Source organism: Notothenia rossii (assembly GCF_949606895.1).
Source record: "Notothenia rossii genome assembly, chromosome: 2".
NCBI lineage: Eukaryota > Metazoa > Chordata > Actinopteri > Perciformes > Nototheniidae > Notothenia > Notothenia rossii.
Window position 1 is genome coordinate 12,093,182 of NC_136904.1, and position 17,869 is coordinate 12,111,050.

The following is a 17,869-nucleotide window of genomic DNA, read 5'->3' on the forward strand; positions in this document are numbered from 1 at the left end:
AGCGTTAAACCTCGTAGAAGAAGAAGGCTTTCTCTCAGTCAGCTGCCTTCTCCATTAAATAAAAACATGACGATGTTGACAACTACGACGCTCTCGGTGCAGCTGCACTAAAAGCACAGCACTGGATGGATACAGCGAGGGACACTGGATATTCTGTTTAACTAAATAAGTTTAAAACTGTGAGTGACGATGTAGTATTAGTGTGTTGTCTGGTGTTTAACAGAGGCTAGCTACGTTGCTAATGTTAGCTAGAATTAGGTAACGTAGCCATGTAAATAGCTAATGTTACGGGGCGTGAACTCCTATTTGTTTGCGTTACATGTATTTTACACTATAGAAACTGGGGGTATTAATGTCAGTTAGTTTAAGTTACTGCTTTTCATGTTGTTTGACTGATTTCACCTTTGACGTTTCACTAAAGACAATTTAAAAAAAGGTCCACCTTTACCAACTGTACTGAGCTAACGAGAAGTTAGCATTGCTTGACAACTGACAGCAACGTATGTTAACGTATGCGGCTAGCTAACGTGAGTCTTATAGCTTCTTGGAAACGAGTAACAAAATAGTGTCATTCATTTCAAATCACTTATTAACATGAGTTAACCAGGATCGTATTCTAACTCATTTGCATGTATCAAAGGTACGCAACTTTTGCCAATTTTAGCTAACTAACTCACTTCCGCAGGTTCTTCGAGTTCTTGGTTCGGGACACACACCATTTTTATAAGTTGATAAGTGGGCCGCAAACACTGCAATGCCTCTGCTGTTTTTGGAGAGGTTTCCTTGGCCCAGCCTGCAGACCTACACTGCCCTGAGTTTGGCTTTGCTTGCTGGCAGCATCTTTAGTGCCTACACCACTGTGACAGACCCGGGCTTTGGGGTCTTGGAACCAGACGAAACACCAGCTGCCCCTGATGTGGATCTTGAACATCTAAACAATGATATTACTAACACAGAACTGGCAACCACTGTCCTGTGGTATCTTGTCACTGACAGTCTCTTTGTGTGGGTGAGTACTGTCACCTAGCCTTTAACTATTAATGGCTAAATTAGATTATGTGTTTCTTATGAAAACTAATTGTGACTATATTCTCTGTCCTCCTCCAGGTCTTGGTTAACACATTCTGCTGTTCTTTGATGTTAATAGCTAAAATGATTCAGTTTATGGTTTTCGGCCCGCTCAGAGTCAGTGAGAAGCAGGTGAGTTAATGTGTGAAAAATATACTATGTTAAATTATTGCATTTTAATGTATACAAATGACAAACTAGTTATTTATTTCGTTAGTTAAGTTATTCCCAATGTTTAAAACATGTTAAATAATATCTCCACTGTTAGTCACGGTACCAGTAGTTGTAGTTAATGGAGTTTTTGTCCACTTATAAGCCACATTTTTATGATACACTTTATAGATCTTGGTCATTTAACTATAGATGTTAAATGGATAAAGGATCTTGGTCATTCAATGTCTGGATTTTACCTTATTTAAAAAACAAACTTGGCAAACATTTCTGATAAGCTTGCAGCCTCTTCGTCTGCTGGGGAAATACAGATTGTTTACCTTGCAGAGCCAAGCAACTATGGAAATGGTGGTGAAGACAATCATGATTCCACATACCTTCTGCTTCAAGGCATTACCAAACTCTGTCTTTTATTACTATTTGAAAGACAGACCTCTAGATGCAGGAGTTTCACATGTTTTGCCTTAAGATGATGATTGAAACTACTTTCATGCCGCTGTGTAGACCTGCCAGAGAAATGCATCTAATTTTATGTTTTTGTCTATTCCTCAGCACCTGAAAGACAAGTTCTGGAACTTCATCTTCTACAAGTTCATTTTCATCTTTGGCGTATTGAACGTGCAGACAGTGGAGGAGGTGGTCATGTGGTGTTTATGGTTCTCCGCCCTGGTCTTTCTCCACCTCATGGTGCAACTCTGCAAAGACAGATTTGAATATGTAAGTCATTTAAATATAACATTGTTTTCTTCTTCTGACTTATTTCAGTGCCCCTAACCATGGTTTATGGCTAGAGGGTATGGTAATCTGAACCAGGACAAGACACCACGTTCATTAAACTATTGGAATTATGAATAAATGATGTTTCATCCAATGTTTGATCCAATCCAATTTAGAAGAGTTACAACAAGTAATGATATTGTACCAACCAACTAATTACTCTACAATACAAAACAACAGTATTATCAATAACATATTAGACAATGCACGATATTTCTGGATGGCCCACTAAAAGTAAAAAACATTTATCATACATGGATGCCTTTTTTGGAATCTTAAAGCTCTTTAAAGTGTTTCCTTTCTGCATTTCAAGCAAACATCTCACTGTTGTCATGGGGGCTGTTTTTTCTGCTACAGAGCTGTTATTTGTTCAGACGGGACACAAAGGTTACTTTTAGAAATGTCAGTTATACACAGTTTACCAATGACTTGGAGGCATTGGAAGTAGCTATGTCATCAAGAAAACATAGAGATCCATACATTAAACAAATAACTCCAAATCTTGTTTAAAAAGTGAAGAAATGCAATAAATGAGTGATAGGGTTTAATAGACAGGTCTACATGTCCCTGTTTGAAACCTGTTCCTATTTATTCTACTCAGTAAACCTCATTGGAAGGTAGCTATAAGCCTGGCATTGACGAACACCTACAGGTACTTTTATAAAGTGGTCTTTTTGAAAGGTGTGGGGAGTGTCCTCTAAAGGTCTGACAGTAACTAGACTCTCCTCAGCTTTGAATCTAAAAATAGTTCCTTTCACTGGCATGTGAGGGCGCTGATTGGCACGTCCCCGTATCCGATTGTGGTCTGCATGTTGGGGTAAACAAAATATCAAATGTAATCGTCCTCCTTACAAGCAGTGACATTTAAAATGGGCATTAAGTGGGTATGCTGCCTGTGATGTAATGCTGACTCAATGCTGTCAAAATGTACCGTTTGGTGACTGTGTCCTTTACTACACATGGTTGTTTGTTTAAGAGCGTAACTGTCTGGAAGTGTTCGGTTTTGCATCTTAGCTTTGACTCTATGCATTTTGCATGTTGTATTTCCGTCGAGGTCTGTCAGTTGTGTTCGCACAGCTGTCTTCCTTACTGTGCGTGTGGTTCTAGCTTTTTGGGTCAGGATGACGCTTGTAGGTAAAACTTCTAAAGATCATAGAGATATGGGTTTGTCAATGTGCTTGGATTGATGGTACCTGTTTTTTTCCTTTAACTTACTTCCTAGATTGTATTATATTGCCTATAAACAATGTTCTATTTCGCTTTACAGCCTTTCTTAGTTAATGGGCACAATACTAAGGCTTGTGTGTGCATGAGAGCAGGTTTAACCCAACAACAATTCTATGCTGGCTTAATTAATTATTTAATAGGAATATTCTTGTGAGTTTTACCATTTCATTAAACAGTTTGCCATCAAACCTATAAGGCTCTTTGAACCGAACACAGAGCCATCCTCAACAAGGCTGGACAGTGACACTGAAGAGGAAGACTCAGAGTGTGAGGCCCAGGAAGAGCCCGTTGACTGAAAGGGTTTAGCCAAAATGCAGAGGATTGCTTGAAGGAAGATTTGCATGTTTAATGGGACTTTTTGGAGGGAGAAGGGCTCTTTTCATTTAACATTTTGAATTGGACTTTGTGAGGATCTTTGGATGGGGTGTGACTTTTTGTTCATTTTTTAATGAGTGGGGTTGGGGTGGATGAGTAACATTTAACTCAACATTCCTGTTTTCGTTCTTCAATGAAACAAATAATTGTTGAATAAAATAATTAAAACTTGTTCTGTTCTACTTAAAAAAAAATATATGTTGAAATGTCATGGTTTTTTTTTTGTTTAATTTTGCATCGAATATTTCCAAAATTCCCCAGTTTAGCTTCCCATGGAATTTACCGGAAACTTTCCGCCGCTTTGCAACCCTAGTTCTAACAGACCCTCATAAACCATCACAAGCTCTCTGAAAAGACAATACAAATATTTGGATGTAATGAATAAACTTTGACTCATAATTCAAATTTTCTTCCCTGCAGCTGTCGTTCTCCCCCTCCACTCCCATGAACAGCCATGTGCGAGTGCTTTGTCTGCTGGTCTCCCTGCTGTTGGACTGTTGTGGTCTGGCCATTGGCTGTGGGGGTCTGCTGGGAGCTTCTCATGGCATGCACACCTTCAGCTTTATGGCAGCAGAGGTGAGAAACAAGGAGACACAACTGTAGAAAAGTGGGTGTCCTAGGTATGGACAAAGGCAGGATGATTGAGGGCTCATATAAATGAAGCTTCAGGTTAGGACTATATATTTCTTAAAGATGTATCAGTTTATGTCAACAATTGTTATTTTAACTTATGTCTCAAATGAGCCTTGGACAATCTGTATGTGTGTTTCATGTGCAATACTGCAAACATGTTTTTTAGAAAACAATAGGACAATAAAGCAGGAAAAGCTTAGTTTTCATTTAAAATATGTATAGTGGTTGCATTTCATTTGATGTGTGCCAGTGACCCAGTTTTGAGCATGCCAGCTCAGGAGCATGGCTCTGGGGGCTCTGGGACAATCCCTAATGCTCTCAGTAACAACTGCTTTGTCTGCTATGACAAGGCATAATCTCTGGTGGAAAAGTAGTATTTACTTGATCCAGAAGCTGCAGAAGTCTCCATAAAGGAACACGTTTAAAAAGAGAGGTTTAGTTTTTATAAATACACACATTAACTCTGCACCTTTACCTAATGTATTCCTTTAATTTCCTTTTTAATTGTTGAGTTTTTTTAATCCCCCGCTGAAATGTAATATTTGGGATCTTTATCAATATCTCTATGGAACATTGACTACCATTATGTCCTTTTTCTCCTCAGTGTCTGCTTGTGACTGTACGCACTGGGCATGTCATCATGCGGTAAGTCCCTTCAAAGGCTCCTTATATTACATGCATGCACGTGAGCATGCTGCAGCACTGCAGATGAGATAGACTGTGCAGATTTAGAATTAGGGGCTAATGTTAGTCGTGCCCTTGTTTTTCTCTGGTTCTATTACACTAGTGTGAAAGGCTTCTTTGTCCCAAAGAGAGTGGCTGGGATTATAAGAGCAGCGGATACAAATCTAATCGGCCGCGGTGCGCATATATACTTACGGATTTATCTAACGTTAAAACGTACAGACTGCATTACTTTATCAATGAAAAATACATTGATTTTACGTTCTTCTCTTGGTTTGTGTTAACATGTGTCTCTACACACCATATGTTGTTGTTTGAATATTTCAAACCAAGCATACTGGCATAACGCTGTTAAACAGATGTTAGTCTTTCTTCTTGTTAGTTATCCTGAGATGTTAGTTTGCAGCTTCTGATGGCAACATTGCTTTTATGAATTTATAATTCCCATTCACGTTAAAGGCTGTATCACCACCATTCAGTTTAAATATCACCAGTGTTATGGCCTGACAGAGTTATACATGTCACCGCAGATATTCTATTCATCTGTGGGATCTGAACCATCCAGGGACCTGGGAGAATAAGGGCACATATGTCTATTACACTGACTTCGTTATGGAGCTGGCTATGCTCTTCCTGGACCTGATGCATCATATCCATATGCTGGTAAGACAAAAGTGAAGCATGTGTCTCTATGTAGCGTCATCATCATTTCATCTGCCCCTCTCTCATGTATTACTCTCAATCTTTAATCATTCTGTATCATTAGCTCTTTGGAAACATCTGGCTGTCCATGGCTAGCTTGGTGATCTTCATGCAGCTGCGGTATCTCTTCCACGAGGTCCAGCGCCGTGTCCGCAGACACAAGAACTACCTTCGTGTCATCAACAACATGGAGGCCAGGTAATAATATATATATTTGATTGCATTTTTATGTCATTGTTTTGTAGTTTTTTGTTGGTATAGTTCAATTGTTTCTCATAAATCCATCGACCACCAACTGTTTCATCATTATGTACTCTTATTTTTATCTTTGCAGATTTGCCGTGGCAACTGCAGAGGAGCTGACAGCTAATGACGATGACTGTGCCATCTGCTGGGATACCATGTTGACCGCACGCAGACTACCCTGTGGCCATCTCTTCCACAAGTAACATGTTTTTTTTTTAAGCAGCATCCCTGCTTGGACTTAAACTGGCTTCCTACATAGCTTACAGAATAAAGATGGCTGAAGGAGAGGCTAAAGGAATTGTAGGCAACTGGATATACCATCCCTGAATAAAGTATCCTTCATTTGGTTAGTTCCCAAAACAGAAGCGACTGTGGAACTTGTATTAGCTTTTATAAGATATTTTTTGTTTGGATATATATCTCCTGCCCTCTCATTATACCAGTTTAAGCTTCCCTGCACACATTCTGATGTTAAGCTATAGAAGACTTGTTTTGATACCTTAAATAATGTCAGGTTCTATGCAGAGAAATTCCATTATAACATTAGCGAATTGTGGTTGTGTTTCCAGCTCTTGTTTGCGCTCATGGCTCGAACAGGACACCTCCTGTCCAACATGCCGGACATCCCTGAACATCAATGGGGACGGGGCCCCGGCGAGAGGCCAGCAGCCAGGCGCGGGCTTGGAAGACAACATCGGCCCCGTAGGAGCCGCTCCAGAGGCCAGACCACACATCAACCACCACAATCACTTCTTCCACTTTGATGGTGAGTCTGTCACACACAAGAGGCGCTTTCACACCGGAGTACTTTTCCCGTACTTTTCCCAGAAATAGTTCCGATAGTTCCTGCGATGTTGCGTTCACACCAGGGAACCTTTTCACCCCTTTTTAGTCCCTGCTAGAGAGCAGGTACTTTCCTGGGAGAAAAAGGTTCCAATTTCTGATTGGCTGGGCGAATTGCAAACCACGCCCCGTAAAACTCTGAAAAGTTTTTGCGAAGCCACCATTTTATTTCCTTGCATTAGCATTATTAGCATTAGCATTAGCCCAGCGCACCAACGGAGAGAGAATAACTTATGGCAACACAAAATAAAACATGGGATCGGTGTAGTGATGAGGAGGTGTCGCGCTTCCGGTGATTTACCCGGGGCTTCGGGTGGCGATTTACTACCACCCAAAGTCCCGGAGTCCGGGGGGGCTCCGGGACTTCGGGGGGCAGTATACGCCGTGAAGTTGTTGCCTGCCAGTAAACCCAAAGCAGAAGAAGAAGAAGTGACGTCAGCGGCTTCATTTGCTTAATCCTCCCTCAGGGACTTATTCCGGTGTGAATGGCTGAACGCGAATTACTAGATAGTTCCGGGAACTATTCCTGGGAAAAGTACTTGGTGTGAAAGCGCCTAAGGAAGGTGTTGTGGAAGTGACCTTACCTTATCAGGCTGTGAATGACAATACATTCTAAAATCCATTCATTCTCTTGCAGGATCTCGCATTGCCAGCTGGCTGCCCAGCTTCTCGGTGGAAGTAATGCACACCACCAATATCTTGGGCATTGCTCAGGCCAACAACTCTCAGCTCATGGCCATGGTGAGTTCATGTTTACAGTCTGTTGACATTCTTGTTGGTTTTATGAGAGGCGATACACAGATAGCAATTTGAGGCCACGTATTTGGTTTTGGTATAGTTGATTTGCATAAATCCAGTTCTGTCATCAATTAGTCACTCTCTACTCCCTGTCTGTCTGTTTTATAAGTAGCCAATGTTGCCTGGGTTTTCTACCATGACCCTTATTTGACTTCCTGGTTAATGCGTGTTGACACAGAGATAACAACTTTATTTAATCAACTGAGTCATTTGAAAACTGTTGGTTACAAAAGATGCTAAGGGTATTTAAGTGAAAATGTAAACCGCTTTATACCTAAAAAATCATGTATACTGTATGTTTCAGACCCGTTTCTTTCATTTTTTCAAGTCACAACAAAGTTTTCCATCTCCAATAATCACTCTCTAAATAATGTCCCTATTGCTTTTTTAATGTTTGATGAACCTTGTGGTCATCAGGCCCATCAGATCCAGGAGATGTTCCCTCAGGTGCCCCCCTACCTGGTGATGCAGGATCTGCAGTTGACCCGCTCTGTGGAGGTCACCACTGACAACATCCTGGAGGGACGCATCCAGGTGCCTTTCCCGACACAGGTCAGTCAAATATTTCTTGGATCTCTGTTTGACTTCCCTTTGGTTTACCTAAAGCAGTGGTCACCAACCTTTTTAAGCCCAAGATCACCGACCTCGGCCTAGGTGAAAGGCGAGATCTACCTATTGCAGAATTGAGTGAAAAAGACGGCCCAGACAATGCTTCCAATTTGAGGCCTTTTATATCGGCTATTTGCATCTGAATTACTGTTACAATGAAGGCTCCATAATCAGCTCACGGCATATAGGCAAGGGTAAAGTGCTATTGGGGGGCGGACCTCACCTTCTCAAGGGGGGTCCGGGGGGATGCTCCCCAGGGAAGATTTTTTTTTAAATATTGAAGTTGAAAGCATCAATCTGGTGCACTTTGAGAGCAACATGAAGAGATCTATGGATACCTCTCTCAGCACCCATATGAGACAGAACTGTAAACAGATTTTCTTTTTCTTTATGGATATTTTACAAATCACATTAAACTGTATTCTTGTTTTACTGCCATATACAGTAGTAGGCTATTTCATACCTGTTTTTCATGTATTCTCTTATTGTTGGTATAACTATAATGATCATATGAAGGTGTGCCGCGGAAATAATCTTTTGAATAATTTGTGACAAAACTGTTCTAAACACTCAGAGAGTCCTTTAGCTCACCTGAGCCCCTCAGTCTGACAGGAGACGACTCTCCTCCAGCTTGTTGTGGAAACAGCTCCTTATGACCGTTAGTGCAGCTAGCTAACCAGATGCTAACATCACGGTCCCTGCTAGCACCGGTCCCTCTCTCTCCCTCCCTCCCTCTCTCTCTCCCTCCCTCCCTCTCTCTCTCCCTCTCTCACTCTCTCTCTCCCTCTCTATCACACTAAATGCGCTATCGCCACACACACACAGAGCCGAGCTTGAATGACACAAGCACACGTGTATTTCCATGCAACTCTCTGATTGGTCTGGTGTGTTGCCTCTGTTGCGTTCACTGAACACGGGAAATTACAGTCCTGCCGTCGTCTCTTGTGTCATGATGAGGTTCACGTAAAGCACGGTTAATGTATTATATTATTGAGGTGTCTCAAATATACGTCAATCAAGTGGCACCTGCTAACGGGGTGGTGGATGATAGCTTTACATCTAAAAACGTATTTTTCAAACATTATTATTTTAATTTTCTTTTTCTTTCTTTTGTTACTTTTTTTTGTAACTGTCCGCGATCTACCCGCACCACACTCGCGATCGACTGGTTGGCGACCACTGACCTAAAGGCAGATTGCAACAATTTGTCACATAATAAAGTATTTGTTTCTTTCATCAGGCAATAGAGCGTGCCCCTTCACAGCTGAACTCTGAGTCTAATGGGCAGGAGGGGTCCAGTGAGGCAGCTGAGCCGGGCCTCAGTGAGGCGGAAACCATGGAGGTCAGAGGGAGTCGCTTCTCTAAGTCGGCTGAGGAGAGGCAGAAGATGTTGAGGCAGAGGAAAGAAGAGATGGTCCAGCAGGCTCGCAGGTTGGGACATACACACTGCTTATTTTATAACTCATAGAATGTGCTGCTTGGCTATGGTTACATATTTAATGTGACTGTGATTATGCATCGTAGCTCAGCTGTAGAAATTGTGTTTTGGGAAATAGACCCTTCTTTGTGGGGGTCGAGTTTGTCTTGGTCTGTGGAAGGAACAGACACCTAAAACAATTTAAAAGCCGTCTTTGTTTGGCTACCAGAATAGCTCATCTGTACACGACTAATAAGTAGAACCTCTGTTCACAACTGGTAGACATTTATGGTTGCCTTTTTCCCCTTAAAAAAAACAAACCCATGTTCTGTTCCCATGATCATGCTGTATGTTGTTTATTACTCCCTTCTAGGAGATATATGTACAACAGTCCAGAGGATCCGGACGTGGATTTGCCTGAACTGGAGGAGGAAGAGGAGGAGGAGGAAGAGGAGGACACTGGTCCAGAATTGAACTTGACTACGTTGAGACGTAGAACCATGGCAGCAGCTGCAGAGAGACGCATGCAGAGTCAACAAGACCCAGAACCCTGAGGCACAGATTGTTTTCAGCAGGAGAGTCTACCACATCATCATCATCATCATCATCACAAGAGGCACAGACAGAGCTATTTCAACCCTGCTCCATTTGGTATACAGTCAGTGGTTATCAACTATTCAAAACCATAATTAAAAAGCATTGCTAACATGGCCTTTGGACTGTTTCGAGCTGCCTTAATAAGGTGGGACTATTGTGAATGGCCTCTGCATTACTGATTCCAGAGTGTTTGGAACATTATATCAATCGATGGGTGCAAGTCAAGAAATGCAAGGGTGCATTGCCCTTTATTCACGTGCCACACATTGAACCACCAGCTTCAGCAGGGAGTCACATTTAGGACTGGCTGTCAGAAATCAGCATGCTTTGCATTCAGAGAGAAGGGCTTTGAAGGTGTCTTTACTAGGTAAAAGCTATTTGGGTCTTTGTTTGTTTTCCTTTTATCAGACTTTATTTTCACTTGTTTTGCTAATGGCGAACAGCTACGTATTCTGAGTGGAGAAACTCATCTGATGTATTTGTGCGTTATTATTTTATGGGTTTCGACTGTGAATTAACTGTAGGCAAAATCACATGTTCTTATTTCTTACCTTGGAGTAAGAGAATGTCACTTTAGTATTGTTCAGCCTTTCTGTCAAATATGAATGTTCCTATCAACATAATGCTGCAGACAAAGTGTTTTTGACCCACGTGGGTTCTGTATTTAGGGTGAAATATCATCCATTGCAACCAGTTTTGTTATTTAACACACAGTGGACATGTACATCTTAGTTTTTCTAATACTGTTTGCTTGAGATGCATAGGCAACACGGGATGTAGTATATTTTGTACAAGTTCTCCCAGTCTTTAACTAGCATCTCAAAATGGTCAGTTCTCTCTTAATAAGATCATATTATGTTCTACTGAATATAACCGTGGGTCATTTGTGTCCATCATTTTGGAACGAAAGTGCAAGTAGAAATTGTTGGTCTGTGACTGCTCTACTTGCTGGAAGACTCTTTGCTACTCATCCAAGAGGCTTTGGCAGCAGAATTAGCAGTAAAACGTAATCAAGAGTCGACAACAAGTTTACTGAGCTTTTGACTTATTGGTTCTGGATATTTAATTACCTGAACGTTTTTTTGAATGATCGTATCTGCCTTTGACTAATTACATTGAGGAATGCTAGTTTATAACTCGTAGTAAAGGACATAATCATCCTCTGCTTAAATATATTTTTAAGTAGTGCAGTTGTTACAACCCAAGAGAATCACTTTTATAAAAATACCTAGAATAACCAAAAGACATTAAGAGTAGCTTAATGAATCTTTAAACATTATAACTAACAGTAAAGTCTACTAACAGAAGACTCAAGGTGCTGGCCAACATGAACATGAAGAAGGAAGACTCCGTGTGATCTGGGCCCCCTCCCTCTAACTTAAGCCAACAATTAAACTAAACCTAAAATAAATACAATCAGTGAACACAGGATTACAAATTAATAGGAAAAATAACCACATCACATCAGTCCCAAATACAAGCTGCTGCTGCTGCTGAAGAAGGAGGAGGGTGGAAAGACACAACACGCCATGAATGAAAAGCAGATGCACATCCTTTCCAGTATTGTCAAATATCACTGCATCTGAAGTTTGTTATCAATGGACATAAAATATGGACGCTGTGTTTGTTATAAGTTAAATTTTTTGTTATAAGAGTGCAAGGGCAATGTGAGGTGAAATGCGCATGAATAAGTGCTTTTGTTTCCTTATCCCAAAGAACAGCCCACAGACTTCCACTTAAAGCTGAAGTGTTGTGATTTCTACTTTGTGTTTATTTCTTTGTTTTGAAGCTGTTGTAAGATGATACAGTATAGGATTTTTGATTTCAGATTTCAATTTGTCACAATTTACAAAAAGAAGTTGGACTATTTTGTTTAATATCCATGATATATTTTCCTGGTTATCTTTCATAACTATTAATGACAGAACTTTTTGGACTGAGCTTTCCTGTATGTTTGTGCCTAAATCAAGATTTGTTCGGTTATGGATAATTTCTGTAAATGTAGTTTTTGTAAAATATGTGAATACAAAAGACTTAATAAACAGAGCTTCTCCAGCTTTTTAACAAAACATGGTAATTTAATATTTTGTATTGAGACAAAACCCACCTTTGTTGATGCTTTGTTCATGTTCACCACCTTTGCTAATGTAAATCAAATTGTATAAGTAATAGTGAAGCCTTCCCAATGAGTAGTGGCCAGTATTTATACATTGGACCTTTGAGTTGATTAGTCCAATGTGTACGTGTGAGTGCTCTGACAGGCAATCAGACTAAATGACTGATTAGTCATATATCAGTCTGATCAAATATGAAATGGTTTCTGTTAATATCAGTTTACTTTTATTTTTGTTATTTAATGAAATGCTTATAAAGTTAACAAAAACATATAAGGAATACAGTTTGTTAAACATTTTATTAAAAGAGGTACATGCATATTTAACTTAAATATATTTTTATTGCATTTTAGATCACTATAAAACTGAATGCTGAATTTGTATTTTATTGTACTGGTGAATATTAGGTAACAAGTCAGAACATTAACAATAACACAACCAAACAGCACATATAATGTTTGCCTTCATAAACAATAACACTTGCTTTCTGTAAACACATGTTAATCCCAAATAACAGTGTTAATAGCCTACTTGTGCTATATAAATAAACTTGCCTTGCATTGCCTTGTTATATGCATAAAAAAGTTACTATCTGAGAGGGGTGTGTACTTTTACTGATGCATTGACGTCATCGGCAAACAGTAGCAGCCAACAGATCAGCCACGTGTGCTTATTGTCACTACCCGATCCGTACCCGATCACACAACCTGTGCTTCACGTATAGGCTACATGAAGGTATATATACGGGTATCAAACCTGCTTGTCATCACAGTAAGAACGATGTCTGGTAATAAGTCTGTCAAAAAGGACACGTTTTAAGCGATTCAATAAAGTTCGCAAAGTTCTGAACAGGCATCTCCACAGTCACCTATACTGTCTAGTCCAATCTGAAGGCGTCCTGATATATCAACATCATAAAACACAGCTTAAAACGCGTACTGAATGCGGATTAAAGTATTCCTATGGAGGCTAATATACTATACCATAAACATACTAAAAAATGAATGTGAACGACACGTGTATAACGAGAACGTGCGGTGAAAAAGAGTCGAAGCGATCACACTTTCCATTTCCTGGTCCGTCCACAGTGGGTCCTCAAAGACGCCTCACACTGGAGTATCACCAGCTAATCTCCTACACCGGTTGTCATTCATTTATCTCACTCTGCGAATACTTTACAAGACCTTCTTTCGGGTGTGTTTGCCACAGGTAAGTGATTAAAAATAGTTAGCTAGCGGATTAGCCTTTGGGGATTGCGCCATGGATGAATGGGTGACGCTTATGTGAACTTCAGCTCTGACGCTGTCTAAGCTATACATAGTTTACTCATGTGTAGGTGGCTTCTTGAAGCTGTTTGACAGGACACAGGAGAAAAGTATGACGCTTAAAAAAACATATCAATGCAGTTGTTTAGCTTCCTACTTAATTCATTGAGTAATGACAGTTATTAGACTTGTTGTGTGATGCTAACGTTAGCCAGACAAACATTACCCTTTAAACATAGGAGTGTAACTTTATTTGACAAACATGTTTTAATATAAGCAGTAGAGTCAAATTTTAGACAAGGTACATTACTCTAGGTAAACACAGGGAAGGAGGAAACCCCTGAATAGTAATTATATGAGCCATACCATTTGAATGAATAAAAGTAAAAAGGCTACATCAGAAGGGGATACAAATAATAATAATACAACTAATTTAAATTAACATGACGCGGTAAACTATAGTAATTGTGTTTTGCTGCCATGGAAACTAGAATTATGACGCATTAGTCATAGTTACATAGTTTAGATGAGGAGGAAACATTTAGTAGGACAGTCCCTCTCCAGATTGCATATCCTGGGCCAGATCCTGGAAAGAAAATCATTTATGAATGCTGTAAGGTCAGGCTTTAGCACAGACCTTACAGAATGCTAAAGACGGAAATCACTTTATAATGTATTATTGAAAGATGATCAACATTGAAATTAATATGTAAGTGTTCCCTTGTCCAACTAGCTTATCGACTCCTGGAGTGTGGCAGTAAAGTAATGAACACTTTTTTTACCAAGTGAAACTTTATTTGTCAGGTCAAAGTTCTATGTGATTTAGAACAGACAAATCCAGTCTGATGGGCTGATATATTCTGTGTGTCATATTTCCTGTATTTTCCATATACCATTTGTCATGGGTGTGTGTTGGTGGACTTACTGGTTACTTACTGTGTGTGTTTCCGTAGAAGAGATTGTGGAATGCTGCTAAACGAGACTCCAATTTTTGAGCCCTCCCTCCTCCAGGAGCTGGACTGGAGTAGCAACACTGTCCCTTTCTCTCCCCCCATCTCTCCCTCCAGCCCGGGGGAGGGCCTGGTGCTGAGGCCGCTCTGCACGGCAGACTTCCACAGGGGTGAGTCAAAGACTGCATACACAACATATTAAAGACCAACATTTGATGTGGAAAGCATGTTTGTTGTCCCATGGCATCCTACTCTATATGGAGGATCTTGGGAATTTCATATTTTAATTCTACATTTATATAATTTAATAACAGTTGTTGTGTTCTAGGATTCTTCAAAGTTTTATCTCAACTCACCACAACGGGGGACGTCACACCAGAGCAGTTCACGAGTAAGTCGTGCTTAGCATAATGCTACATTTACCACTTGCAGTTTTCATATTTAAAATCCTAAAGTGTTACCAACTTGCATCTTGTGCCAAAACAATCACAACACATACATATTTGACATGCATTAGATCACATTGAGAAGAGAGAGAACCCTTATCCTAAAAAAAGAACTTTATATACAATCCTGTGTAAGAAAAGATCAGTGAACTGTTTATTATCTAATTGCTTCCAGAAAAGTTTGATCATATGAAGAAGTCAGGAGACTACTACGTCGTTGTGGTGGAGGACACAAACCTGAGACAGATCGTTGCCACAGCCACCTTGATTACAGAACATAAATTCATCCACTCCTGTGCTAAGGTAAATTACATCCCGTAAAGCTATTTTAATTTCCTCTAAAGAAGTTACTTATTAATGAAGTGGTTATCAGAATGGCGACTAGTATCACCATTGTTCCTAACCATAAGAAAAGTTCCAAATACTTTTTGGTTCACTTGTAACTTTGGAAATTCAATTTGCATAATAACGATAATGTTTTTAATGGATATCCTCTATTCTGTTTTATTTGTAGAGAGGCCGGGTGGAGGAAGTAGTAGTCAGTGACGTGTGCAGAGGGAAGCAGCTGGGTAAACTGTGAGTATAGAGAACCTTCTCTTTGTCAAAGCTAGTTGAGTAGCACTTGACATGTTTTGGCTCTATGAAACCTGATGTACTAATATGATTCTTTTTTCTTCAAGTTTGTATCTTCTTGGTCAAATGCACTTATTTTAAGTCGCTTTGGATAAAAGCGTCAGCTAAATGCAATGTGATGTAATGTCCCACAAATCAAACATCACAAACATAATGCAGTTATTTAGGATTTTAATGAGCTTTATTTTCATGTTCCTCTCTGTTGTTTTCTCTCTGTCCCTGTAGGTTGGTTTCAGTTCTTACTCTTCTCAGCAAAAAACTGGAATGCTACAAAATCACACTTGAATGTTCACCCACCAATGTGGCTTTCTACCAAAAGTTTGGCTACACCGCATCGCATGAGACTTACATGCAGTGTCGATTTCCCAACGAAGGACAGCAGAAGCTTTAAACCTCCATTTTTGGAGGGGATGGACCACACCTTTATCTACTCGCTGAAACATCAAAACAAAATGTCTTAAGAATTAGGAGAGCTGGCCAAGGATGAGTCAGTGGTTGTGATCCTGAACTCAACACTGAGTAAACATAAATGGGCGTTGAAGCCGTACGGTACAACACCATCCTCCACCCCTTTGGTAACCATAGCTACCCATAGCTACCTCACCAGGGTGGAGCTCTGCCATCATCTTCATCCAACATCCGAAGAAACTAATGTCAGTTACTCTAAATGTCTTCTCATTGTGTTTCTAACAATAAGTTGTTTTCTGGGAACTTACTTAGAAAATAATGATCTTTATGACTTATCCAATTGCCAGTAAATACAATTGCTTAGGATTTATAGATGAAATTTAAGTTGTCTCTTTTTATAATATGTTCTTTGGTACAAAGTGCTCTATATGCTTGACAGTAATGTTGCTGGATAACTAATGAGGGTGTTAACACTACAAGACATGAATCAATAATATCAGACTGTTATAATGTATAATATTTCTAGTGGGAAAAAAAGGTTTATATTTCAGTGGTGAGGAATTAACGTTTTGTATTTGGTCGACATTTTAATTTTGATCCCAGGTGTGAAAGAAACATTTTGTGATGAGAAATGGATAAAAAATGATTTTTATTAAGGGACTATTATTTAAGTTATATCATTATGCTGTTATTCTGGAGAACAGGGGTACATATTTAATGTAATTTATTTTCAGAATATGATATAATCACATAAAATATTCTATGATCTACTGTGTTTGTTTCCCTATTTTTCTACTAATTCAAATGTACACACATTTGTTTTATATGAAACACTCATTTAAAAGCAATGATATAAAATGGCATTTAAAAACACTCATTTAAAAGCAAAGATACATGAATCACAGTTACAGTGCAGTGTGAGATACACACATCTGAACGAACCCTCCTTTGAAAAATTATAATCTGACCCCATGGTACCTTTTTAGTTTTCGCCAAAACGATTTTTTTATTTTAAATGCACATAGTTAAATTTACCTTGTCTTTCTAGGACTTTTTTGGTATCCTCCGTGAACCAGGGTCTTGAAACCAAAACTAATTCCTGTACCCCATTGTACCTTTTTAGTTTTCGCCAAACTATTCCTCTTTTCTTTAAATGCCCATTAGTTCATTTTAAGTTGTCTTTTCTAGGACCTTTTTGGTGTCCTCCGTGAACCAGGTTCTTGAAACCAAAACTAATTCCTGTACCCCATCGTACCTTTTTAGTTTTCGCCAAACTATTCCTCTTTTCTTTAAATGCCCATTAGTTCATTTTAAGTTGTCTTTTCTAGGACCTTTTTGGTGTCCTCCGCGAACCAGGGTCTTGAAACCAAAACCGCACACGCAGGGGACTTCAACCCCAATAATGACTTTAACTACCTTTGGGGGGACTCAACACAAGGCAATTCAAAGTGCTTTACAAAAATGAAAGAAATTAGGAAAATGGCATTAAAAAGCAAAGATAATAAAAATTACAGTGCAGTTTAATATATGAATATATCAATTAAAAGCAGCGGCAAAAAAAAAAGTCTTCAGCCTGGATTTAAAAGTAAGAGTTGCAGCGGACCTGCAGGTTTCTGGGAGTGTGTTCCAGATATTTGTATCATAAGTGAACGCTGCTTCTCCATGTTTAGTTCTGACTCTGGGGACAGAAAGCAGACCAGTCCCTGAAGACCTGAGAGATCTGGATGGTTCATCATTTAGCAGGTCAGAAATGTATTTTGGGCCTAAACCATTCAGTGCTTTATAAACCAGCAGCAATATTTTTGAAATAAATTATTTGACACACAGGAAGCCAGTGTAAAGACTTCAGAACAGGAGTGATGTGATCCACTTTCTTAGTGTTAGTGAGGACTCGAGCAGCAGCGTT

At 39.5% G+C, this 17,869-nt stretch overlaps 2 protein-coding genes across 7 annotated transcripts; both read left to right on the top strand.

The window, feature by feature from the left end:
• On the top strand, positions 1–12,216 carry LOC307030440 (E3 ubiquitin-protein ligase AMFR-like). The gene is made up of 14 exons (XM_079666865.1): positions 1–179; positions 686–1,009; positions 1,108–1,200; positions 1,792–1,956; positions 4,039–4,194; positions 4,856–4,896; positions 5,466–5,598; positions 5,702–5,835; positions 5,972–6,082; positions 6,453–6,649; positions 7,364–7,467; positions 7,942–8,076; positions 9,374–9,564; positions 9,924–12,216. The coding sequence occupies exons 2-14, from the start codon at positions 755–757 to the stop codon at positions 10,102–10,104; spliced, it is 1,896 nt and encodes a 631-aa protein (XP_079522991.1). The 5' UTR covers positions 1–179; positions 686–754; the 3' UTR covers positions 10,105–12,216.
• Positions 12,217–13,114: 898 nt separating this feature from the next.
• Positions 13,115–16,731, top strand: gnpnat1 (glucosamine-phosphate N-acetyltransferase 1). Of its 6 annotated transcripts, none has more exons than XM_079666866.1 (6): positions 13,115–13,470; positions 14,480–14,646; positions 14,805–14,867; positions 15,098–15,225; positions 15,437–15,498; positions 15,781–16,731. In XM_079666866.1, the coding sequence occupies exons 1-6, from the start codon at positions 13,262–13,264 to the stop codon at positions 15,944–15,946; spliced, it is 795 nt and encodes a 264-aa protein (XP_079522992.1). In that variant the 5' UTR covers positions 13,115–13,261; the 3' UTR covers positions 15,947–16,731. The 6 variants fall into 6 exon arrangements, with proteins under 6 accessions (XP_079522992.1, XP_079522997.1, XP_079522993.1 ...); XM_079666871.1 differs by lacking the exon at positions 13,115–13,470 and adding an exon at positions 13,487–13,636; XM_079666867.1 differs by lacking the exon at positions 13,115–13,470 and adding an exon at positions 13,751–14,144.
• Positions 16,732–17,869: the final 1,138 nt, after the last annotated feature.